The 26,737-nt window shown below is 52.4% G+C and overlaps 1 protein-coding gene across 1 annotated transcript; it reads right to left on the reverse strand.

Moving 5' to 3' along the window:
• Window positions 1–21,632, reverse strand: CORO2A (coronin 2A; the record flags this gene model as incomplete). The annotated part of the gene is made up of 11 exons (XM_080820551.1): window positions 1–604; window positions 1,580–1,839; window positions 2,712–2,802; window positions 3,161–3,273; window positions 4,013–4,109; window positions 4,840–4,944; window positions 5,647–5,763; window positions 6,480–6,659; window positions 7,957–8,106; window positions 9,241–9,357; window positions 21,432–21,632. The coding sequence occupies 11 exons, from the start codon at window positions 21,630–21,632 to the stop codon at window positions 473–475; spliced, it is 1,563 nt and encodes a 520-aa protein (XP_080676677.1). The 3' UTR covers window positions 1–472.
• Between the last annotated feature and the right edge of the window lie 5,105 nt (window positions 21,633–26,737).

Below are 26,737 nucleotides of genomic sequence, written 5' to 3' on the forward strand. Positions count from 1 at the left end.
AGAAACAGAACTATGTATTCTATGGAAGCCAATATATAAATCAGAAAGAAGGGGAGCTGTCTGGTTGGAATGGGGTTGGGGGGCAGGGGGCACAGCCCTCCTGCTTAGGCTTCCTCCCACCCTGTGGACAGTTTGAAAATCACAGGCAGCTTCCCCTCTTGGGTCCTTCCAGCTCTAACTTTATAGTGTTCTTTCCCTGGAGAAGTTACAGCTCGCTGTGGACCCTTAAACAGAACAAAACAGAAGGCAAGTTATTGTCTAAAAAGAGTCAATTCAGACACTTGTTCTGAGAAGGCAAGTAGAAAACGGCACCACACCCCTCCCACTAGAATCTTCCAGCAACCGAGAGTTTTTGTTTTCTGGTAAAAAATATAGAAATAGTGGTTGTTCTTGGGGGACTTGTGGTTTGGTTCTGGACCTCCCCATGGAGCCGAGTGGTGTCCCTGAGGGCGGGGAGGGCAGTGCGCTCCACTCAGAACCTCTGTGAGCCCATGCGCGAGTTCTGGACCTCCAGCTCCAACTGCTTGGCCTGTACCTCGCGCTGGGTCAACAGCTCCCGGAGCCTTCGGATCTCCTCCTGCTGTCGATAGAACATCTGCAGCAGCTGGGAAAGCACAGAACAGAGGGAGAGATCACACGGTGTCCCCGGATATGAGGGGCCAGAACACCCTCGGGAAAGACAAACCGCCGCCCCCTTTCCACACAGACACGTTGAGGCTCAAGGGCGCGGCCGTTGCACAGAACTTTATAAAACCATTTCTTCACCCAATAAATGAAGTCTTAAATGATTCGATGTTTCAGACTTTCTTTTTTTTTTTTGCCTCCTCAGATGCCCTGTGGGATAGAGGAAAGGATGCTTGGCCCTGAAATCTGGAGGTTACAGTTTTCACTGCTAAACTAGCTAAATGATGTGACCTCAGGCAAGTTACTTAGCCTCTCTGAGTTTTAATTTCCTCCTCTAGGAACCCAGGGTCAGAAGCTGAACCTGGGCGTTAGTGTCATGGCAGCAGCGTAGGGAACCGTTGCAGATGCCGGGGGGGGGGGGCTCCCCTGAGGATCTTCGCACCCCTACGGGGGTGGCAGTGTAAGCACCCCTCCCCCCGCCCCCTGCCGCCGAGGCCAAGAGAGATTCAGCCCCTGGCTCTGAGGTCCTCCCGTCAGTGTTCAGCAGAGGCAGGACCAGGACTCCTCTGTGAGGTGCCGGCCCCTGTGTTTTTAGCCACTACAAACTGACCCCCAGGGCTGGGGAGAAAATTCAGTCAGGTCATAAGCCATAGTGCCTACCACAGGACCCGGGACGTGGCGGGCGCTTAACAAATGTTGACTCTGAAACAGAAAATCCTAGGGTCAGAGCTGGGAGGGACTCTAATACGGAATCAAACCCTCCGCATCTTGCAGACGGTTTTCCGCCATCTGGATATACACCCGCCATCTTGGCAGACCACAGCGCTCACTGCCTGTTTGGTGAATGAGGTCACAAAGCAAGTCAAGAGGCCAGGCCAGGCCCCATGGCTGGCTGTCTTCACCGCTCACTTTCTCCCGACCATCCCACTGCACACACTGCCCCCCTCGTTCCCACCTCATTCTCTGTCTTTGGTGGGGGACACTCCATGTCGAAGCCGTTGGTGAGCCGAGGTGTCTTCTCTTCCAGCCTGTGTTCTGCTGCTGCCTGCCTGGGCACCTTCTCCTCCAGCCGGGAGAAGGCTCTCCGGCCATCTTCTACAACCACCTTCTCTGTTTGTTTGGAGGGGGCCATGGAGACGGAGGGGGTTGTCTCTGGGAGCAGTGGCTGTGGGCTCAGGAGCTCGGAGCAGGGCCTCAGGGACACCATGACTGGGCCTGGGAGGGAAGCAAAGGGCCAGGTGAGGACAGAGGGCTCATGAGCAGATGGACAGGAGTGGAGCTCTGGCCGCATGCAGACAGGAACCAGCCCCCACACTGGGGCACCCAGATTGCAAACACATTCTCATGGGATCATCTAAGCGAGGCCTGGTTTGCCAGGGCAGCTGAGTGCACGCCCTGCAGCTGCCCCCAAACACTGCGAATGGCTCCAGTGAAGACTTGTCCTCTCTTTGCAGGGACAGTCCTGTATGTATTGCGCTCTGCGTTTTACCAGTTCATGAATCCTCCCAACAGCCCTGAGAAGCCAGGGGATGTGGGGTGGGTGCCAAGGTAGCAGTCACAGAAGAGGCGAGAAGTCCAGAGAGGAACAGACCAAGTGTCACCCAAAGGAAGAGGCAGCCGCGGGGCTGGGGCCAAGAGCACACATTGCCTCCTCTGGGGTAGCCCTTAGGTGGACAGGGCAGGGAGGGTGTCAGCACAGGGAGGAAGGGCCTGGGGCGGGGGTGGGCAGCGGGGAGCTGCTGCCTAGAGGGTCTCTTAGGCTGAAAAGTAATCGCAAAGGTGGGGATGGGAGAATGGGCAAGGGCTTGGGGCCGAGACTACCCACTCACACTGCACAGCCTGGAGTTTCAAGAAGTGTTCCATGGAGCAAAATGCCTTGATTTGGAAAGACTTTCCTGAGCCACTTAGGACAAGCCCTCCATTCTCGAACCCATATGGGACCATCCTAGCCACTGGGGACTCACTGTCAAGGACAAGGGGTTATGGGAGAATACAACTGTAGGCCAAACCCCTCTCAGCTACCTGGGACTACTGGACACTCCATTTCACCTCACATTTGCACGGGGCCTTCTGTCTGCCCCCCTCACCTTTATTCATCCCACAGAGCCACTCCTGGGCTGTCAGAGAGGGCCGGGCTCCTGCCGTAGGCGGGTAGATGTCCTCTTGGTAAGACTCCGACTGTAGGAGAAGCCAGGAGTGAGGACTGTGGTGGCAAAGGGACCGCCCAGATGGGAGGGCCCTAAGGGAGCTGGGGTCCAGGATTTCCCCACCTAGGAGTTGAAGAAACCAAGGCCAAGAGAGCAAAGGGACATGCCCAAGGTTACACAGCAACTCAAGAGAAGAGACGGTTTGGTCCTCAGGACCCTTAGCTCCCAGCAACACTGCACTGACAATGAGAAAGGCCCTTCCCTTGAGGAATGGCCACCAGCCTTCTCGCTGCTACCCCGAGGGCATGGGCTCCGGGCTCCAGCTCCCAGGGCATGTCTTCTCCAGAAGGGGTTCCCGCCTCCCTCACAGATGGCCACACCACCCTTACCCGCCGGGGTACAATCATGGATATAGGCTCAATGAGGCCTTTGCTTGTAATCAGCTTGTAGAAGCGGAAGATCTCGCAGGAGGTGACGTCGAGACCTCTCTTTGGCATGACACCTGCGGGCAGATGGCCAAGGAGGGCTTAGAGATTCTGGCTGGGCTGGGGTCACAGGGACCCAGGGTGAGGGGCAAAGCCAGAGTGCACACCTGGGCATGAGCAGAGAGCACCCTCCTCCCACCCCCCTTCCATCTACAGACAGTTCATGAGCAAATACCTATGCTGGGCTGGGCCCTGTGCTGGGGAAATGGGGTTGAAGTAATCAGACTTGGTCCTCCCCCTCAGCTTGCGCCCGAGCTGCTCTGAACAGAGCTCCTGACCCTGTGTCCTGTTGATGAGTGTTGCCATGGTGTCCTTCTCCTTCCCTTTGTGGTTAATCTAGCCGTGTCTTCATGTTCAAGTGGGTTTCTTACAGACAACATAGAGACGTGTCTTCTTTCATTTTTTTTTCTATTCCCAAATACACTTACAGAGTAGGGGCTCTCCTAGGTCAGTCTCTCTCATGTTGCGGCTGCTGTTGTAACTGCCCCACCTCGGCCTAGAACGCCTTCATTCTCTCCCCATGCTGTGCTCCGCTCCCCTTTTGGCTCCTCAAGTGTTGCCTCCTCTGGGAAGCCTTCCTCAACTTCCTGCTGCTTGCTCCCAGACAACCTCCTACACACCTCCATCAGAGCTCCCATAGAGTCAGCGGTGATCCACCTTCTGCCCTCCTGAATGGGGTCCTCTCCAGGGCGGGGCCCTCATCTGACTGGCTCCTGTCTCCCCAGACCCCACGTGTCCTCAGTGTTCCGTACTTACCCATCCCCTTCTGCGGGCTGTGGGAGCGGTACTCTGTCAGGTAGCTCAGGTGAGGCTTGTCGGCGCTCACCTCATAGTAGCGGATGTTTCCATCTCCCTGAGGAGGAGGAGGGTACAACTCAGAGCCGGGTCCCATCTGCCCCCTCGGGGCCCCCCGCGGCCATGCAGCAGAAACCTGGCATTCAGTGACCGAAGGGCTGGCAAAGCCACCTCACACAAGAAAAACACCAGGGAACTGCCGTCAAAGCAGCAAGGGGTCCTCATTTCAACACTCGATTCCCCCAACCCTGACCCAAAGCCCACCTATGTGCCTCCAAGGCAGAAACTCTGGGAGCACAGGCCTGAGGCCCACTCCCAGCTGCACAAAAAGGTCAACAGTGGCGGGTCCTGAGACCGTCCAGTGATCTTACACTTCTGGGGCATTTCTGGTTGTCGCTGTCCTAGTGACTGGGGAGGGGAGAGAGGGACGGAGTGCTGCTCCAGGCACTGGTGGGGAGGAGCTACAATGCCAAGTACCAGTTAGTCCTACCCAATGAAAACCTGTTCCAGCCCAAATTCGAAGGTACCCCTATTGAGAAACACAGATGGGGCCTCCTCATCTGGTCCCAGACCTGAGGAGCGACAAGCCTTGGGGTGTCTGACCAAAGCCCTGGCCCTGGGTGTTTCCCGGGAGCCAGGATGGTGGGACGGGGTACGTGCCCACTGCAGGGAGACAGTGTCCAGGAAGCCCTGCCCATCCCTCTCCCTGGCCTGAAGCCCCAGGGCCTCTGGTTGCTGTCTGGCTAGGCTGGGCTCAGGCAGCCCCCTCCCTCCCACGCCAGGCTCACCTTCCCCACCACATAGAGCATGTTGGTGTCCGCATCATAGAAGGGAAACAGCACGCCCGAGGAGCCATCCAGGTCCATCTCAAAGAGAGGCTGGGACAGGTTGTCCTACAAAGAAAGGAGACCAGGAAGGCCTGTGGGTCACTCCTGGAGGTCCTCAGTGGTGTTCCTGGAGATGGGAATCCCTGCCAAGGGGCTCCGGGTGAGTGTGTGTGTGCACGCGTGCATGTGAAAGGGAAGGAGACAGAGGGAGAGGGACCACCCCCTTTAATCCTGCAGGCATTTTGCCTCCAACCCATCACCTCTCACACCCTTGATCGCACACCAGCACCCCCCCCGCCACTTGTCTGATTATTTGTTGTAAAAGATGGAGGAGGAGGTCAGAGGGAGGAAGCGATTTGTCTAGTCTTTGAAACTCTAGCCAAGCGCTCCTGCAGTGCCTGGCCTGGCCCTTGCCCTCACCCCCTCAGCTGCTGCTCCTGCCCACCTGCCTCCAAGCCCTCACTCCAGCTGTTCCTTCTGTCCAGAAGGACATCTCCTCTCTCTCTCCCCACCCCCACCCCTCATCCTGGTCCCGAAGCGGCCACCTCCCCCTGACCCCCACACCGTGGCCACTCCCTCCTCAAACGAGAAGATGCACGGGGTCTGAGCAGCCTCCTGGTTTGCATCCCAGCACCCTTAGCACCGGCCGGCTCTGCTAAGTACGTGCTTGGGCAACGAGTAAGGGCACAAACGAACAAGTGAGTGAACGAAGCCAGCACTCAGTGAGGCGACAGTGAGGGGCAGGGTAGGGCTGCACGGGAGACTCACCTGGTCCCACACCGCCAACTGCCGGTTGTTCCACTGGGATGTGCCCGTGGACAGCAGCTTATTCAGGTTCCCCAGAAACAGCACCTTGTTGGCCCGGTGCCCCGTGCAGCTGGTTTCCTGGATGGACATGTGAGGTCAGGGGCTTGTGGGCCACAGCTAAGGTCTCTGGGCTCCCTGCCTTTGCTGCTGCTGCTGCTGCTGCTGCGCTACTGAAATGCCTTCCTTGTTCACTACCTAGCTCTGCTTAGAGAATCTTTCCAGAGACACCACCCCCAGGAAGCCTTCCAGAGATCCTCCCATCCATCTGGGGGCTCAACTACTATTTTTGCCGAGCTTTTTCTGAGCTACGATCGAGGCAAACCTCTGTGTTGCTGAGAGATCCCTGAGTGTTCACTGTATGCGAGGCAATGGGCCGGGCGGGCACTGTCACCTGAGTTATCTCATTCAATCCTTCTAGAGGAAGGACTGACAGCCCACTGTTACAGATAAGGAAGCGAAGGCTCAGAGAACAGAAAGTGCTTGTCTTTGGTCACACAGTGCACAGGCAGGAGTGACATGCCTCCTGACAGAGCTAAGGCACACTGGCAAGTTCTGGAGTTAACTAGGTTCAAAACTCAGCTTTCAAGGTGGGCAAATCACCTAACCTCTCCTTAGCCTCCGTTTTCTCATCCAAAGAATGCAGGTGACACATCCCACCTCCCAGCAGGGCCAAGAGGACAGAGAGATAGCACATGTGAAGGCTTGGCCACAATGCCCACAGCATTACTAGCCTCCCGCAGCCCCTTACCACCCCTTGCTCCTCTGCCCCCAAGCCAGACCAGCCCGGCACAGACCTGGAGGACAGCCCCGGCCCGGGGGTCGAGAATCCGAAGCTTGCGGTCTTTACAGGTGGTGGCCAGCAGGCTGCCATTGGTGTTGAAGGACATGGAGAGGATCACACCTTGGTGGCAGGTAATCGTCCTCACGGGGCTCATGATTACAGACTCCTTTGTGTCCAGGTTCCAGACCATCACCTGCACAGCAATGAGCTGTTTCTGAGCACAACGGCCACCCCCGCCCCGGGCTCCCACAGTCGCACGCCCGCCAGGCTGCAGTGAAACACGGTATCCCCAGGAGGGAAGCCACAGATGGCAGTCTGGCCAAGAAGCCCTGGGTGGGAGGATGGATCTGCTGGCTGAAGCTGCCACGTGGCAGGAGGGGAAGCCGGGAGTCAGGCTGTCTGGTGGCGAAAAGAAAACACCATCTGCTTTGGAGTGACAAACCATCCACGCTGGGAGGACCCCCGAGATGAGCTAGTCCAGGGGCTTTCACACACTTATTAGCAGCAGTTTCCACCTCACACAGATAGAGGGCTGCCACGTTTAGCTGCGGAGGTTGTGCACTGCACAGCTCGAAGGTGATCCATTCCCATAGCCCGTGACGTGACCTGCACCCTGTGGAGCTGTGTGCAGAGTTCCTTGCACAACCATACACGGTGGCCCTGCAGACACAGCCTACATACACAGGTGAAAGAGCACTTCTGATCAGAAGGGGGTCAGAGGCTCTGTCCACCACTCCCATCCCACCCTTGATCCATTAGAGAGGGCCCCAAAGTGCCTCCATAAAGCCCTATGTTGTGAAGGGAAGAGTTTCAAAGCCATGGCTGTGGTCACACCAACCCCATTTGTGTACAAAAGGAGAAACTGAGGCCTAGAGAAGACCAAGGGACTTTCCTAGTTCCTACTGCAAGGCAGAGACTGAGTTGAAATAGAATCCAGGGATCCTCTACCATGAATTTTCCCCATCCCCAGGGCCCATAGACTGCCAGCTTGGCTGTCAATGGGGCTGTGGGAAGCTTCTCTAGATAGGGTACAGCCCATCCCCTCCAGGACGACTAAGGGGTTGTACAGTGTCCCCCTCACCGCAAAAACTCATGTCCACTGGAGCCTCAGAATGTGACCTTATTAGGAAACAGGGTCTTCGCTGATGTAATTAATTATGATGAGGTCATATGGATTGGGGTAGACACTACATCCGCCGACAGGTGTCCTGCTCCAAAGATGGGAGGACACACAGAAACACAGAGAAGGCTGCACGAAGCTGGAGGCGGCCGAAGTGACACAGGTGCAGCCCAGGGAATGTCCGGAGCCACCGGAAGTTATAAGAGGCACAGGAGGAAGCATTCTAGGGTCTTCGAGGGACTGCGGCCCTCCTGACAACTTGATTTTAGATTTCTGGTCTCCAGAACGATGCGAGGGTAAATTTCCGTTGTCTGAAGTGCCCAGTTCGGTTATGTTAGGGTGGCCCCAGGAAACAAGAGCATGGACCCACCTTGAAGTCGTAGCCAGAGCTGAAGAGGATGTTGGCAGCTGTGGGATGCCACTCGACCAGGCCCACCCTGCGGGTGTGGCCCATTAGCTCCTTCTTGCAGGCTGTGAGGTTCTTTGTCAGCAGCTGCTTGGGGATGTCCCAGATCTTAATCTTACAGGGGAGATACAGCGGGGGTAAGGGGAGCTGTTAGCCAGGGTCACCTGGTACCCAGGCCACCCTAAGCCACAGAACTGGCAGTGCCCGGCAGAAGGGCCAGAGGAGTGCTCTCTGTATCCATCCCCCTGGAACCCTCAGAGGGACAGAGGCTTTGCCAAGGTCTTCCAGCCCAAGTAGGGGCTGGCATTGCCGGAGTTGAGCCCAGGCCTCCCAATCTGCTTCCTGGTAATCTTTGCCATCCTAATGGCCTGCACTGTGGGCAGCTGGGCGGGCCACAGGCCTGACTCCCAGGCTGGATGTCAGATCAAACCCACCTCCCAGCCTAGACGATCTCTCCAAGGACAGTCATCTACCCCTTCCTAGGCCCAAAGGCTCAGGCTAGAGCCTCAAAGGCCAGGAGCAAGAGTTTGTGCTCTCTCATCAGAATACTAGGGAGCCAGTGCAGTCTCTGGAGCAGGACAGGGTAGGGCCAAAGTCTTTCCTTTGGAGTGGCCCCCTTGGATGGCCTGAAAGAGGAAAGATAAAGGGCCAGAAGGCCAGCTGGATGGAGTCACGGCCTATACTCCACAGGAAGGGCCCGGGAAGGGGAGCCGGGGCTTCCTTTCAGAGTAGCGTTGTCGAGGATGGAAGGGGCTTCTGCAGCAGAAAGTCAGCTCCCCGTAACGGAGGCACACAAAGGGAGCTGGGGGTGTGTGTGTGTGTGGGGTGACACGGAGGGGATGGCAGAAACTTGATGTTCTCCATTGTCGTTCAGAGCTCTCAGGCCCCTGGGTGACTGTATGTCCCCTTTCCCTCAGAGATACACAGGGTTTTCAGGCAGACTTTGCTTTCAATTCAACACATATTAATTTCCTGGTCATCAGGATTTAAAACCAGGACGGCAACCCCATGAGTGCCAGAGGCTCCAGGTAAGGCGCTGCGGGTATGCTGGGCATGCGGGCAAGTCCCAGAGCCCAGACTTTCTCCCGCACAATCTCCCTGAGCCCTCCCCCCACACTGACCTTGCCTCATGAAGGATCAGGGGGTTAGGAGCATCCGAGCTAAGAACAGACACCCATCAGTCCACCTCCCCATGCCCCCAGCCCGCTCCTCTCAGGAAAGGGAACCCCCTCATGCGGAGACACTCACTGTGGTATCTTCAGAACAGGAGGCGATCTCAAAATCATTAAAAGGATTCCACTTGATGTCTAAGACGTTCCCTCCGTGCCCGCAGACCCTTGGGTAGTGGGGGTCCAACTTTCCCGTCTGCAAAACAGTGCCCAGGAGTGTTGGGGAGAAGAGGGGCTAATCCCACATAAGCATGTGGACGGTCACTCGGTAGGCAGGAAAACTAAGGGACAGACAGGGTGTCAATCTTGGCCCTACCACTGTTCTCTTGGTGATGCTGGGGGACTCAACGTCACTTCTCCGGGCCTCAGTGTCTTCCTCAGTAAAATGGAGGCAATAATAGGTATTTCCTGGGGTTCATGTGAAGATCACAGGAGATGAGGTGTTGTAAGGGTCTAGCACAGTGCCTAGCGCATAGTAGGTGTTCAGTCAAAGGCTATTTCCCCTCAGACATCGCTAGTGGGAATGCAAAAATGGTGCAGCTGCTTTGGAAAACAGTCGGGCGCTCCCTGCTAGGCTAAACACAGTTACCACGTGACCTAGCCATTGTACCCCGAGGTAGATCCCCAAGAAAAATGAAAACACAGGCCTATAAAAAGCTCATCCACCAATGTTCGTAGCGGCATTATTCATAATAGCCAAAAGGTGGAAACAACCCAAATGTCCATCAATGGACGAATGAATATACAGAATGTGGTATATTCACACCATGGAATATTATTCGGCCGAAAAAAAAAGGGGGAATGAAAAACCAACACACTCTTCGACATGGACAAACCTTGAGAACATGCTAAGTGAAAGAAGTCAGACCCAAAAAGCCACAAATTGCAGGATTCCACATAAATGACCAGCTGTGGTTTCATTGTTAAGAGCAACTTAATACATCTTTTGGTACCCGGTACTCAGAACCCTGGCTAATACCTATGAAAATTCCAGAACAGGTCAATCCATATGACTGAAAGCAGATTAGTGGTTGTACGGGACCCAGGGCGAGAGGAAGTGACAGCTGATGGGTATGCTGTTTCTCTGTGCCGCGATGAAAGTATTTTGCATAATGATTTTGTGATGTTTGCATGAGCACGTGACTATATTAAAAACCTACTGAATCATACATTTTAAAATGGTGAATTTCGTGGTATGTGAATTGTATTTCAATTAAAAAGAAAAAGCGAGGGGCGCCTGGATGGCTCGGTGGGTTAAAGCCTCTGCCTTTGGCTCAGGTCATGATCCCAGGGTCCTGGGATCGAGACCTGCATCGGGCTCTCTGCTCAGCAGGGAGCTGCTTCCTCCTCTCTCTGCCTGCCTCTCTGTGATCTCTGTCTGTCAAATAAATAAGTAAAATCTTTAAAAAAAAAAAAAAAGCGAGCACCTCCTCCCCCTCCCCCTTGGCCTGCTGAGAATTGCTGTGTGGGTGCTGGGAGGATAGATGCCCCAAGCGGAGACTTCCAGCTCCACACACAGACCTGGGTTTCCTAGGTCGTGGGACTGCCACGCAGGTTCAGTCATAGAAACCTAGAGCTGGCAGTGACCAGCACTCTCCTTTCACACATCGCACTGCATGGCTTGGCAGAACAGGGGCCAGGACCCAGGCCCCCTGCCTGCCAACGCAGGCTTTGTCCACATCCACGATCCCACCCCAGGTGCTGAAGCCCCCTGCCCCACCCCTCGAAGGCTCTGCAACGTTTTCCATCTACGAGGAAGAGACAGCTGAGAAGAAAACCAGCCAACATCCACGACATACATAGGGACGGGCCCTGCGCAAGGTGGCGGCGGCATAAGGTGTAGTACATGAACCGGCAGCATCGATGGTTTTAGGGTCTTTATAAAAGATCTTTCAGGAACAGGACGGACTCAAGGAATACCCACCACCTCTCCTTCCCTCACCGCCCCCATCTCTGCAGAAACCACCGAGACGGTGCCCCGCTGAGACTGAGCAAAGATGCAGTGGTGTCTCCCATCTGGCTTCATAAGGCTTCCAAGCCACAGCGTCTGTGTCCTGCCCCTTCCTCCCACAGCCTTTCCTTCTCTTAGGCCATTTCCTGGGTCAAAGTGCATGAGCCACGCTGGGTCTTCTGCTCTGGCACACCCAGTTGTTCTCTGGCCCACAGCCCTACCCTAATTTTTGTCCGAAAGGTTTCTGGAAAGACCTGTGGCTGCTTTCAGAGCAGCACGGAGGCTTGCGGGGAGGCCGCAGACCTGGGGGATGCTTCTGGGCCAGGCATAGCCCAGCCAGGCCAGCACTCCTTCCATGCCTCCCAAACAGAGACCCATCGCAGACAACTTCTCTGCGTTTTCAGAGGACGAGGGATGGCAGCCCGTTCTGCCGGGGCTGCTCTGCCTGCACGCAGAGCTGAGGTCTGACGTTACCAGACATCATTAGCCCATCTCCTGGGCTGAGACTGAGCTGCTGAAAGCCCTGTCATGACAGGGACATTTATAATTAGGAGGCCACTTCCGCCTTTCAGTCCACTAGGCCAGCAGTCAGCCGGGGACAGGCCTCTGATTTACGGGGAACACAGCTCTAAATCAGGGGGGCACCCCTGCTCTCCTCGCGGACTGCCGGAGCCCGGGCTTGGGGGCGGGAGCCGGCTGCTCAAACCTGGAGACATGCCACTTCCAAGTCTCAGTGGGGCTGCCCTGAGGTAGGCGGAGTGGACAAGACAGTGGACAGAGGGCAGAGCCGCGCAGGTGGGGGACATTCTGAGGGGGCAGAGCTCAGTTGCTGGGATGGGACAGCTGTGAGGCCACTGCTACAACCCCCAGCGCTTGCAAGGGTGCAGCCATCCCCACAACAGTGTCACAGCTTCCGGGGGCCCTTCCAACTGCCCAGGGGGGACACGGGAGGCAGGGGTGGTAGGCACAGGCGCAAGCGGGCTGCGCCATGTAGAAGAGGTGAGGCAGGCAGGCTGACTCCAGCTTCCTGGGTTTGAGTCCCTGCTGTGGCACTTATCACTGTGTGACCTTGGGCAAGTGACCTCAGTGCTCTATGCCTCAGTTTTCCCCATCTACGAAATGGCAATAGTAGGACATCACAGGGTGTGAGCGATTACGTGAGTTCCTCCAAGTAAAGCACTTAAGACAGCGCCTGGTACAGGGTAAGCTCTCTGGAAACTCGCCAGTGTAAGTTCATTAGCGCAAATTACAACGACCCGGTTTTCTTGTCACTCAGGATGCTTCGGGGGGCCCAAGGATGTACTCAGTGTGACGTCAAACTGTTCCGCAGGGGTCTGCCCTCTCTCCCTACACACCTGACAGGCGACTGTGCCCGGGTGCCCTCGGTGAATAAAGCCATGCCTAGACCGTACTCCAGTGAATGAACCTGTAAGGAGCAGGTGTGTAGACGTCATTCTTTAGGGACTGTAACTCAGTCATCCATGTGCCAGGCCTGTGCTGGGTGCTTCGCTCCTATTATTTCATTTATCCCCCAACCACCCCGTGAAGAATCCCCGTGTACAACGTGGCAGCTGGGGAACAGAGGGGTTCACAGTCACGTGCGAAGGGTGGCAGAGCCCTGGGACCTGGGAGTACGTCCTCTCATGGCCTGCTCGCCCTGGCCGTCCTCTTGGCACAGTCAGCACTGGCATCATGGGCCACTTTCACGAGGACCTGCCTGGAACTGGAAGAGACTTTCAACAAAATAAAACAAGACAAAACAGAAAGTGACACACCATGCTGGCCCACAGCCCTGCATTTCTAGAAGGGGAATCTGAGTGTGGAGTACGCCCCACGGAAGGCTGAGGTTCAACACGCTGGCTGGGCCAGAGACAGAAGCTCATGAAGAAGGCAGGACTGGTCTGCAGGCAATGGGGAGCTCTGGGAGGGGACTGAGCCGGGGAGTGACATGGTCAGATGTGGGCTTTAGAAACTCCGTCTGGGGGCGCCTGGGTGGCTCAGTGGGTTAAAGCCTCTGCCTTCAGCTCGGGTCATGATCCCAGGGTCCTGGGATCAAGCCCCTCGAAAGGCTCTCTGCCCAGCGGGGAGTCTGCTTCCTTTTCTCTCTCTCTGCCTGCCTCTCTGCCTACTTGTGATCTCTGTCAAATAAATAAATAAAATCTTTAAAAAAAGAAAAAAAAGAAACTCCGTCTGGCCCTCCAATGTTCCTCTCTTTCTCCAGACACACAGTGTCAGTCTGGTCTCCTCTGAGGTCCACCTCTCCGGCCCATCCCCAGGGCTCTGCCTGCCCTTGTGTTCATGTCTCCCCACCCACCACACCTCACAGCAAAGTCCACCCCACACACCTCCAGGGGTGGCTTGGCTGCAAGCCAGGCCCCAGGCTCATCTGTCCCCAGACCTTCCTGCCACTGCCGCTTCCGTTCCCCGAGCACAGCCTTTGTTGCCCAGGCTGCGGGAGCCTCCCTCCAAACAGGCTGGCCCTAAGTCACAGTGAAGGGAAGGAGGCCGCCTGCAGAGTCCCTTGGCCCCTGGGGCAGCCTGGCCCTTCTGAGAATAACCTCCAGGACATCATAGCAAGGCCAGGCACCACGCACACTGACGCTCCCGTACACGCTCCATGAAATACTCAGCTAATTTGTCCCTCCATTCCTTCTCACGGCACTAGTTCAGTGACACCTTTCTGTGCCTGGCTGGGATGGAATCCCTGGTAACTGACGAGAAGCCCCTAGAAACCAGAGCCCAAACCAAGAAGCCGCGCGCAGGCCGGTGAAATGAGAGCGAGGCCCCACCGCCACACCCAGGGCTGAGCCACGTTCGGAGACACGCACTGTGTCAAAGGCCCAGCAAGCGTGTCCTCTCCCTCTCCCCTCCCGCCTACTCGCCCACACTGCGTGTGTTTACCCAAGAAAATAACAACCAAATGCGATGCGTGCACCTCTCTGGACGCCGATTCAAAGGAACCAAGCACAAAGAGGCCTTTACAAAGCAATCAAGGGTGTCTCCACATGCACTGGGAATCGGGTGACACCGGAGCTCTTGTCAACGCTGCCATCAATGGCACTGCGGTTGTGTCAGAAAATGTGCCTAGTTTTTAGAACTGCACCCTGAAGTTTAGGGGGGTATAATGACAACACATCCAGGATTTGCTTCAAAACACTTCAGGAAAGGGCGCCTGGGTGGCTCAGTCAGTTGAGCGGCTGACTCTTGATTTCAGCTCAGGTTACGATCTCGGGGTCGTGGGATCAAGCCCCAGGAGCCCCAGGAGCACCCCCGTCAGGCTCTGTGTGGAGTCTGCCTGACAGATTCACTCTCTCCCCTCCCTGGGCACTTGCATGCTCTAAATAAATAAGCAAATAAATAAATAAAATCTTAAAAAAATGCTTCAGAAAAAAAAAAGGATGGATGAAGCAAGAGCAGCAAAGCCTTGAAAATTCTAGAATCTGGGTATACCAGGGTTCCTAGGATTGCTTTTATCTACTTTTGTCTTTGAAATTCTTTTGTAAATATAAAACGCAGCAGATTAGAGCTTAGCTTCTGCAAACGTAGTCTGCAAACCAGCAGCATCTGCATCCCCTGAGAGGAGGGAGGCCAGAACTGACGAATAAAAATACAGGATGCCCAGGGATATGTGAATTTCAGATAAATTAACAAATAATTCTTTTAGTGTAAGTACACTCCATGCACTATTTTACTTATACTAAAAAAGAGCATGGCAGCTGCTAGTGAAACTAAACACGTGAAACTACTTTAGGACTCAGAGATTGCACTTGTGGGCATTCACCCAGAGAAACGGAGACTGACTCAGGTCCCCACAGAAACCTGTACATGAACGTTTATAGCAGATTTATTCCTAACAGCCCCAAACTGGAAACAATCGCAGTGGCCTTCGGCGGGTGACCGGTCAAACAGATCTCTGCACACCACTTAATACTCCGCAGCCATAGAAAAAGGAGGCACTATTGATCCATCCCGGATCACCCATCCCTGGGTGGATTTCCAGGGAATTATGCTGAGTGACAGAAGTCAAGCCCAAAGGGTTACACGTTGTATGGTTCCATACAGGCGACATTCTTAAACTGGCACAAGGCTTGAAAAAGAGAACAGATGAGTGGTTGTCAGGGGTCAAGGAGAGGGCGGAGGTGGAGGGTGGTAGAGCAACGGGAGGGATCTTTGTGCTGGAGGCAGTGCTCAGCTTCTAGACTGTATCTGCGTCCATATCCTGGTTTGGATCCTGTACTCTAGTCTTGCGAGATGTTTCTGTTGGGGGAACTGGGCAGACGGTACACAGAAGCTCTATGTGTTAGGTCTCATAATTGCACGTGAATCTACAATGCTCTCAAAACAAAAAAGTTTAAGTACAAAGAAAAAATTAAGCAAAAAAAAAAAAGTTATTTGGTGTTTATTTGAAATTCAGGTCTGGAGCTGGCTGGAATGCAAAGTGCCTGGCCCCACTTCGGACCCACTGAATCAGCATCTGTGTTCTGACACGCAGGCGTGAGCTCTGATTCGTGGCTCCTAGCTCCTGGCGTGCTTGGATCCCTAGGAGTCTATGATGGTAGTAATTAACATGTGTCCTTGAGCTCCTTACAATATTTCAAAAAGCCCAAAGGGAATCACACATTTTACTTAGGATCAGGCTGCACAGGACAAGTGAATTTTAACCATCCAGTGGCTTCCCACTGGACTCAGAATAGGGTCAGACTCCTGCCCTGGCCTCCAGGGCCTTTCCAGTCCCAGCCCTGCTCCCTCTCTGACCTTACCTCCCACTGCTCTTGCCCCTGTGACAATCTGTACCAATGTGTGTCTCAAACACACCAAACCCAGGGCCTGCACCAAAGCCATTCCCACCTCAGGGCCTTTGTACTTGCTTTTCATTTGGCCCGAACACTCTCCTTCTAGAGCTTCAAGGGGGAATCTCTGCTCAAATGTTGCTTCCTCAGAAAGGTCTTCTTTGATCATCCTATTTTTGTGTGTGTGTGTGTGTGTGTGTGTGTGTGTGTGTGTGTGTGTGTGTATATGTATATATATATATATACATATATATATACCTGACAGAAAGAGAGAGCAGGACAAAGCACAAGTAGGGGGAGCAGCAGAGAGACAGGGAGAAGCAGGCTCCCTGCTGAGTAGGGAGCCCAGTGCAGGGCCTGATGCCAGGATCATGACCTGAGCTGAAGGCAGATGCTCAGCCAACTGGGACACCCAGGCACCCCTCATCCTATCTTTCTAAATTAGGTCCACTTTCCCTACCCAGGTCCACACTCCATCTCATCAAAGCAACTTATTTTCTTAAGTCAGTTGTTAGTACCTATTTATAGTCAGTAGTTCATTGAGTTAGAAATTGTGATAGCTCTGAATGAAGCTGAGTAATAAAAATCTGAAAAATACACTAATTATTTAATTAATTACGAATATAGTCAGACGAGTAGAATCTTTTAAAAGCTCCCAAAGCGTGGGAGAAACAAGTCAAGTGGGTCATCTCCTGGGAACCTCTGAACTCTGATCTTCAAGTTCAAGTCTTTCCAGAAATCCCATTTTACACTTGTCCCTCCCCAGCTTGAAAAGCCTCAGCTCTAGAATACTGTTCACACTTCTCATCCTGGCATTCAAGACCCTTCTCATCTGGCCCGAATCAACTTCCCCAAGGTATTTCCCTTCCTCGCCTTCGACACAGAGCATTCATTTGTTCCAGCCAGAACGTCCTCTGTATTACTGCCTTGGGCATATGTACAGTCTCACCTCCACGCCTTGGCTGGTGACATTCCCTTTGCCAATGATGTTCTCTGTATTTATTCAGATGAATAATCCCTGGGTAATTTGTTCAATCAATGAAAATTTATGAGCACTAAACTGCATGCCCAAAATGTGAGATACACACACACACACACACACACACACACAAAGTACCAGTTCTCTCCCCAACCCCAAACTATTCCAAGTAGGTTAGGAGGTACTAGCAGAAGAACACAAATGACTCTAGTGCAAAGTAATCAGGTTATGGTGTCTTAAGAAAGGAATATGCTGTGGAATACATCCTATAAAGGAGAATGTTGGGGAGATTTAGGAGATGGAGAAAGAGAGGCTATTCATGAACATGGTACATATTTCCATTTACTTGGGTCATCTTTAACATTGGTCCTTTTTTTTTTTTAACAACAGACAAAAAATGGTATTTATTAAAAGAATGGCAGGCAAAGGATTAATATCTCTGGTCTAAAATAAGTACATACAAATTAATGAGATCAATAAGTCTTGCCCCTAAGTAAATCAACAGAGACTAGTCACAAAAGAAATGACTAATTAGCAAATGTGTGGGAAAATGTTTGGTTTTCATGTTTTTTTTTTTAAAAAGTCGTAAGTTAAAACAAGATATTCTCTTTCCTCTATCAAATTAGCAAAGACTTTAGGCTATCATAAAGGTAATGGCCAGAGCAGTGAAATGAGCAGTTGAATTCATCACGGGTAGAAGCATATATTAACCTTTAACACTGGTCTTTCAAGAATGCTCTGTAATTTTCTCCTTTTAAGCCTTGTTTATTCCTCCATATCCAATCTTCTTTTATTCCACTGCAAATGTTTACAAATTCTAAGTGTTCTAGATATACAAAAATGCAATTCATTTTTGTATCTTGACTTTTTGCACCCAGCCACTTTCCAAACGCTCTTACTATTTTTCTAATAATTTGACCACATATTTTTTGGAGAGTTTCTATGTATGCAATCAATCTATAAATAAGAATGGTTTTATGTCTTCCTTTTTAATCCTTACCATCTTTAACTTGTGTTTCAGCCCTATGGTGCCAGCCAGGACCGTAAGCTCATTGCTGATTTTAAATGGATATTTCTTTTTCTTCTTCTTCTTCTTTTTTTAAAGGTCTTATTTATTTATTTGACAGAGAGAGACACAGCAAGAGAGGAAACACAAGCAAGGGGAGTCGGAGAGGGAGAAGCAGGCTGCCCGCTGAGTAGGAAGCCCATGCAGGGCTTGATCCCAGGACCCTAGGATCATGACCTGAGCCAAAGGCAGATGCTTAACGCCAGAGCCACCCAGGCATCCCTAAATGGCTATTTCTAACATTCCACCTTTATGAATGTTTGCACCACATTAACAAGGAGATCAAATATCACCATTATTACCAATAATAGGACAAACTGACATGTCACACAATGTAATCAACTGAGGATACCGTGTCATTTGTTTAACATTTTTGCCCCAAATGTATATTATATATCTCATCATGAGAAAAAAAAATGTCAAAAATCCAAATTTTAAAATGTTCTGCAAAATAGCTGTCCTTCAGCTCCTTAAAAATGTCAGTATCATGAAATAAAGTAGAGGAAGAGATTTGACAACTAAATACAATGAATGATTCTCAGCTGGATTCTGGACCAGAAACAAAATTTCTATACATACGCATACAGAGAGAAAGATATACAAGAGATAAAAAGTAAACCTGGCAGAATGTTAGCAAGAGGTGAATCTAAACAAAAGGTTTTAAAACTTCTATTTCTTAAGTTAGTGAAATTCTCTTTTCCTCGTTTGCTAAGAATCTGTATCAGGAATGGTTACTGAGCTTTACCAATGCTTTTTTCCTGTATTTATGGAGATGACCATATGGCTTTCTCCTTTCCTTTGTTAATATAATGATTTACATTTATAGATTTATTAATATTAAATTTTCCTGAGTTTCTGGAATAAATCCAACTTGGTTAGAATATATCTTTTTTAAAATTCACTGCTAGATTCGGTTTGCTAGCCATTTTACATACATCTTGAGTGAGGCTGGCCCGTCATTTTCCTTTCTTGTTCTGTCCTTGTCTGGTTTTGGAATCTAGGTTACGCTGGCTCACAGAACAAGGAGGGGAGGACACTGGCTCACAGAACAAGGAGGGGAGCTGTCCCATGCCTCTTTTCCTATTCTCTAGAAATGTTTGCGAAAGATTGAAATAATCAGTTCCTTGGAAGTTATACAGCAATGGCCTGTAAAATCACATGAACTCTATGGTATCATCTTTATGTATGCGATCTTGTGAAATGTAGCATATAAAAAAGGCATAAAATATAAGTGTTCAGCTTAATGATTGCTGGAAAATAAATTACCCATATATCTGCCACCCTCTCAGGCTAAGACATGAACTATTATGAGCAACACAAAGGAAACCCCCCACCCCCCGCCATGGGACCCTTTCCAATATAACTCCCCCCTCCCTCAGGCGGTGATAGTTATCCTGGTTTTCAGGATAGTCTCTTGCTTGCTCCCCCTTAAAATTTTTCTACTTACTTATACATCCCTTAAGGTAGAGTTTAATTTAGCCTGTATCTATCTTTACATAAACAGAATGAGACAGTTTATAATTTGTTTGGTATCTTTCCCTCAAAACTGTCAGTAGGATTCACCCATGTTGGGGCACCTGGGTGGTGCAGTCGGCTGAGCGTCCTGACTCTTGGCTTCAGCTCAGGTCTGATCTCAGCGTCATGAGATCGAGCCCCGTGTCAGGTTCTGTGTGGGGGGCCGTGTGTGCTCAGTGCAGAGTCTGCTTGAGATTCTCTCTCCTTCTGCCCCTCCTCCTGCTCTCTCTCTCTAAAATAGATAAATCTTGGGGCACCTGGGTGGCTCAGAGGGTTAAGCCTCTGCCTTCAGCTCAGGTCATGGTCTCAAGGTCCTGGGATCGAGCCCCGCATCAGGCTCTCTGCTAAGTGGGAAGCCTGCTTCCCCCTCTCTCTCTGCCTGCCTCTCTGCCTACTTGTGATCTCTCTCTGTCAAATAAATAAATAAATAATTTTTAAAAAAATAAATAAAAACAAAATAAAAAAAAATAGACAAATCTTTAAAAAAATGATGCCTGGGTGGCTCAGTCATTTAAGCCTCTGCCTTCAGCTTGGGTCATGATCTCGGGGTCCTGGGATCAAGCCCCACATTGGGCTCTCTGCTCAGTGGGGAGCCTGCTTCCCCTCTCCCGCCCCCGCCTGTCTCTCTGCCTACTTGTAATCTCTCTCTCCCTGTCAAATAAATAACTAAAATCTTTAAGAAAAAAAGATTCATCCATGTTGTGGTATGTATGTATGTTGTTTCCTTTTCATGATTATGTACGTTCCCTAGTATGGATACATCACGATTTATTCATGTAATTCTTCGGACATTTGAGTTTTGCAGTTCGGTGACAATATGAACCACACTGCTATGCCCAGTGTCGTCACTGCATCCTGGCGCACAGAAACACTGTGTGGACATACCTCGCAGCGGAATCTCGGGGTCACAGGGTGTGCGTATTTTCTTCTCTACTAGAAACTGCCACAGGCGACAGTTCACCCTGTCCCCAGAAGTGTCTGAGAGTTCACGAAGCTCCGCATCCTCTCCACCACTCACGATTCCTAGCTCCTCACATGTTCGCCGATCTGGTGGTCGTGGTGGTATCTCATTGTGGGCTGCTGGTGAGATACTCCTCAAGGGGGATTTAAAGTTTATCTTTTGTAACTGATTTCTAATTCCGTTCCATTCGGACCAGAAAACCCGGTGTATGAGATTCCATTTTGTGTTTATGATTTTAACTTCTGAAGTCCTTCATCGGGGGGCGGGGGACGGGGTGTCTAAGCCTGTTGTTCCTTGTTTCAGCTGACTCTCATTCATGCTGGCTCACATGCCTGACCTCACTCTGTAGGAGTTCTGTCCACATGCGGGATGCTTTCCTCTGGGGACACTCCCTGTCTGGCTCTGCTGGGAACCAGAGGCACTAGTAGCCAGCAACCCGCTAGTCCCTTTGGACCTTCTGCCTTGAGCCGACTCAGGCTCGGTTGGCATCCTGAAAAGGTCTGCTGTTAGGTTAAGTTATATGAAACTAACCCTTTGGGGTTAAAAAAAACTGTGAAACATCAGCAACTGCATATAGTGTAACCTATACTGGTAACCTTTGCCTACAGGACAAGCTACTGCTTTCTGTTCACTTCCCACTTCCCTCTCTCAGACTGTTGACTCAAGATTTGCTTCTTTTTGTTGGGGAGGGGAGGTGGCTTTGGCGATTTCCCCAATGTCTTGTGAGCCCGGCAATGCATTACAAATTATATTTGATTTAAGAGTGAGCTATTCTGCTGTGGGGTGGAAGACAGGTCTTGGGAGTAGCTAGGCGACTAGCTTGGTTTCCTCCCAATGAGGAAACCAAGGCTCAAAGAAGTGAAAGAACTCAAGGTCACGTGGCTGGTAAGAGGCAGGGTTAGGATCTGAAGCCACGTGTGAGACTAGAAACCCAGGCTCTTTCTACTTCTACTGTCTGCACCTCCTCCAGAGGGCTGTGTGGGCCCGAAGCTTAGCCGGCGGCCTTACCTGGTTCAAGGGAATGACGAAGAAGGCCCCCCCACAGGAGCACTCAGTCACGACTGCAATGAAACAGGGGTTCACAGCGCAGAAGTGATTGTCTTGGACGCTGTGGGTGATGGGCACCGAGTCGTAGCAGTTCTCCTTGCTGGCTGGTTTGCCAAAGACGTGGCGAAACTTGGAGCTCCGGTACTGGGAATGCCATGACATCTGTGGGAAATGAACAGGACGGGGGGGGGGGGGGGGGCGTGAGGCTCGTGGCGCTGACAGCAGGACACCTGGGGAGCCCCTCTGGGGAGGGCAGGACCAGAGCAGTGGTCGGTTCTATGTGGACGGGGCGCTATCAAGGGCAAGCAAAAGAACAGGATGTCATTGTGGTGATTTCTGTGGCTCTGGTGAGGTGGTATATGATTATCCCTGACCTGTTTGCTTGTCATCTCTTCACCTGTCGATCCAAAAGGCAGAAACGCCAGAGAGAAAACTCCCATTTCCTATCGGCCCACCCCCCTCCAGCCCAGCGATGTGGGTCACACTGTGTCCTCTGGACCCAGCCTGCCTGGGCTCCAATTCCAGCTCTGCCTCTTACCGGCTGGGTGAGCAAGTGACTTAACTTCTGCAGCCTCAGTTTCCCCATCTGTAAAATGGGGATCACAAAATCATCTGTCTCACAGACTTGTTGTGAGGACTAAATCACAGGTCCCTTGATCTACAGTCATAATTACTACCACGATTATCGTCCAGACATCTTGAGCTTCCCTAGCTCCTCATTCAGCCCCGTATTTGTTCACTCTAGTTACTGAGCGCCACTGTGTGACGAGGCCCTGTACCTGGCACTGGGGATTTGGAGAGAGTAAGCCTGAGCCCACCTTAGAGGAGTGAAGAGTCCTGTGGGAAGATGGGCCACTGGGAACCGGTGTACTACAGATAATAATCAAGGTTAGTACATGACAGTCTGGGAGGGCTTCCCAGAGGAAGTGACAAGAGAGCTGTGATTTGAAGGATGAGTAGAAGTTGGCCATGTTGGCGGGGAAAAAGGTAAGGTGGGGGGAGGAAGATGTCCCAGGCAGATGGAACAGCCTGAGCAAAGGCCGTGAGAGAGAAGCAAACGTGGAACGTTTGAGGAATTACATGTGGTTTTGTAATATTAGCAAGGAAATGGGAGAAAGAAAAAAATACATATATATACATACACACACATAAACATGGAGATGGGACGACGGGAGTGAAGAGAGCACAAGCCGGAGGGGTGAGCACGGCTAGGCCATGGGTGGCAGAAGAGGGTCTCAGCTTCATGAGTGGCCAAACTCATGTGGCCTTTCAGCCCTGCTGCGGCCTGGGTCAAACCCCTGGCCCCAGGCTCTGACCCCACTGGGTCTGCCCATCCACATTCCTCATCTAGGCCAGGGAGAGCCTTCCGGACACCAAGCCTAGCTGTATTCCTCACCCTCCTCCCCTACCTGAGGTCACCCTTGGATACCCTGGATTGACTGCCGCACTACAGGACGGAGGCCAAAGCCAGCCTGGGAGGTTCCCCTCCAATATTCCAAGATGCACCTTTTCTTGCTCATCTTTTAAAATGTACTTTCTAGATAAAGCACCTCCCAGCTTCCCTTGTACCTGCTCTTGCATTTCCAGTCCCTTGTCTTCCCCCTCTGCCTGGCCTGCCCTTCCCAGTAAGCCCTGTACCCATCTCCACAAGTCCAAACCCTCCCTTCCCCAGCACCCAGGGCCCTCCTCCAGAGTCTTCCTTGCTACCTCAGGCAGCAGAGCTCCGGTCCTCTCCTCTCTTCTACTCCCCTCAGCCATGACTCCTATCTGCCCTCAGGCCCCTGACACAGCCTGCCCTGATTCCTGCATCTGGTGTCAGGGCTCATCTCCTCTACCACCGGCAGGTTCTTCAGAGAAAGGCCCTGGGCTCTGCTGCAGGAGTGCCCAGCACAGAGCTCTGCTCAGCCCCAGGCTCTAGGAACTTCCCAAGGGCACGCATGTTTGGCTGGGCACCCCCAGGGTTAGCACAAAGAAGGCATCTGCTCTGTGGTTAGGTTCAAAGGCACAAGATTAGACTGCTGACCTCAAGAGGTCACGGTGGGGGCGCCTGGGTGGCTCAGTGGGTTAAGCCTCTGCCTTCGGCTCAGGTCATGATCTCAGGGTCCTGGGATTGATCCCCGCATCGGGCTCTCTGCTCAGTGGGGAGACTGCTTCCCCCTTTCTCTCTGCCTGTCTCTCTGCCTATTTGGGATCTCTCTCTTTCTCTCTCTCTCTCTCCCTGTTAAATAAATAAATAAATAAATAAATAAAATCTTAAAAAAAGAAAAAAAAAGAGGTCACAGTGACTGGGGGTCTGACATGTGAGCCAAACCCTCCCCAGGAAGCCCACCAGCCTCCTGGGACAGATCTGTCCTGCGTAGCTCAGACATTTCAATTCTCTTTTTAGGAACTACATTTGCTAGAGCTCCAGGAAGCTGCCCAGAATGCAGGGAGAGACTAATTGATGTCCATCCAGTCCCAGAAAGGATGTAAGAAGCCTTACAGAAGTGGAGAGCACGCAAGATAGAAGCACACGGAAAAGCCACGGCGAGGCAATGGGGACAGAGGGAAAATGCAGGAACAAAGAGATCACCCGATATTCGGGGGAGCTGAGCTACTGAATGTGTGCTGTCAGGTCCTCCATGCAGTGGAGGTGCTCCTCCGACGTGGGTCTGAGCCTCCCAGTGGCCAATTCGATAAGGGAAACCGAGTTGGAAAGGGATTTAATCAATGTGTGGAAGATATAAGACACACGCTAGGCGTAGCCCATCTTTTCTCTGCACTGGGTCCTGAGGGAAATGGGTCCTGGGGACCTTCTTACAAAAGAACAGCAAGGACCAAGATGTCCCTAGGCTCCTGGTCATTACATGGCAGCTGAGGAGCTGCCTTGGGCCGGGGCTAGGGGTAGGAAAGCAGGGGGCAAGTCAGCAGGCTCAGCTCCAGGCCCCCCAACTCTGCCTCACCTTCAGCAGCAGCAAATGTTGGACATACGGCGTGACAGAGACATAAACCGGCAGAGCGAACCACTGAGCAAGTGGGGCTGTCACCGAGGGCAGTCTATCCGTCCCAACACCCTGCCCCTCGCAGCCCCAACCAGTGGTAGCCTGGCGACAGCCGCCTATGCTCGGTGTGGCTGGAGCACTGGAACTCAGGGGGAGAGGTGGGCAGGGAGGCAGGACCCAGATCACCTCAGGAGCCATGGAAATGAACTTAAACTCTCAGGGCAAGGCAGAGCTGCTCCAGGGATTCCAACAGGGGCCGAGGAACTGAGCTCACTTTTGGGTGGATTCCCATGATTGCCAAGAGTAAGACAGCATGGAACAGGTGATAGGTGAGGATCACCTGGGCTGAAGCAGGGCAGAGGGGACAGAGAAGGGGGACAGGTCAGTGGAAAAGCAAAGCGGGGGGATAAGCTGGCGTTTGTGTCAAGTGCTGTGGGCAGTGGGGTGAGAGGGCCGGTGGTGGCTGCAGAAATCACCTTGACCTAAGCGGCATCACCCGTCTGGGCCCCTCCTGTCACCCCTGGTGCTCTCCCTTCACAGCCTGGGGGGGCTCGGCCCCACACGTGAGGGATGGCTCCCCGCCCAGGGTCAGGGTCAGGAGGCCTCAAGAGGCCCAGGTAAGGACTCTCCTTCAGCTCAGTCACTCCATGGAAATGACTATTCACAGTTTTCGGGGTGCTTGCTACGTGCCAGGTGTCATTCCCCATGCTTCCCTGTACGGACTTAACAGGTAGCTGCTACCTTGCTCCCCAGTACAGAGGCAGAGAAGCAAAGGAGAACCCACGCGAGGTCACACAGCGAGCAAGCTGGAGCTGAGGGCTGAAGCCAGCCCCGCCCCCCCCAGCCTCCAGCTCCAGGTTCCCGCAGATAATTACGGTGATGAGAAGTCTCGTTCCTACCTATCACATGCTTGATCTCGCCTCAGCCCGGAAGCAGAGGCATTAGGACCGTTCTCACCTTCACTTTACAGAAAAGTAAAACAAGGCTCAGGAAACTACGTGGACACCTTCTGGAAAGAGGGCTCTTTGCTTCCACTGTGGAAGCCAGCGACTGTGGAACAGCGACAGAAAACTAAAACTGTGTTCACGACCTTCTGTCCCCTTGCCCACAACTCCACTCCCCACTCTACCCCACCCTACCCCACCCCGGGCACCTTATCTCCCCTGGCAAAGTTCTTCCAGACCTGTTGCCTCAGACGGAAACGTGCAGAAGTGGGGGATGGGGCCAAGCCCGGCCGTCTCTCCCTCTGCCCACAGTATGGAAGTGTGCACCCATATACGTGGGTGAAGTCTGTGCAAATGTGTGCTGTGTGCAAATATGTGCATGAGTGCAGCACTCATCATATGCACGGGTGTGCAAGCATGTGGGCATCTCTTTGGGTGTTTGGTTGCATCTGGGCGTGCATGGGTGTTATCCGTGCATAAATGAATTTAGGGACTCAGCAATTCAGAGAATGGATTTTATTTCCCCCACAAGCTGGCACTTGCCTGGAAATGTGGACTGCAGTGGGCCCTTGGGACCTGGAGGGTCCTCGCCCATGGGCTGGGCCAGAACGGCCGATCTGGGCCAGGTTTATTAGCCCATGCCACCAGTCCCGTCCTGCCTGGTGCCATCCAGTGGGCCCACATCAAAGCCACAGCATGCCTTCTTAGGTGTGGCAGGCTGGCTCGCTGGGGCACAAAGTGGGGGGGTGGCTTGTGTGGCTGCTATCCCCATGCGTGTTTAGCAGGCCTGATGCCACAGGATTAGGCTTTGTGGGCTGCAAATTCCCTGCTCCCTCCCCCCCCAAAGATTAGTCATCTCTGGGTTTTAACATCCCATTGAGTTTATTTCTTAATGCCTGACAGGAGAATGGCTTGCTGCCTGTTGCATCCCTTCCAGCTCCCCTGCCAGGTAAGTGCAGGCTCTTATCCCACTTGAGGGCAAAACTGAGGTGCCGGGGAAGTGACTTGACCAAGATCACACTAACAGGAGCAATGGGAGGTGGGAAGCAGAAGCCAAGGCTTACCCCAGAGGCCCCTCTTCCTGCCACACCTTCCTCTCTGACGTGTGTGACACACACACACACACACACACACCCCTTTCCCGCTGGGCCCCCCAAGGCCTGTCTTCGCAGCCCCACCAGGCCTCACTGCAGGACAAGGGTTAGCTACGGGGTGAACTGGGTGTGGCACAAACTAGCATTATGGATTATTCATTAATTGCCTGTTCCTTGCCTCAGGGAAAGCGTGACTTGACCTAATTTAGCATTAGACTCAGGCGAGGGTAGGGGTCTGGTGCTGCTGG

The sequence above is a fragment of the Martes martes genome (assembly GCF_963455335.1).
Source record: "Martes martes genome assembly, chromosome: 12".
Lineage (NCBI taxonomy): Eukaryota > Metazoa > Chordata > Mammalia > Carnivora > Mustelidae > Martes > Martes martes.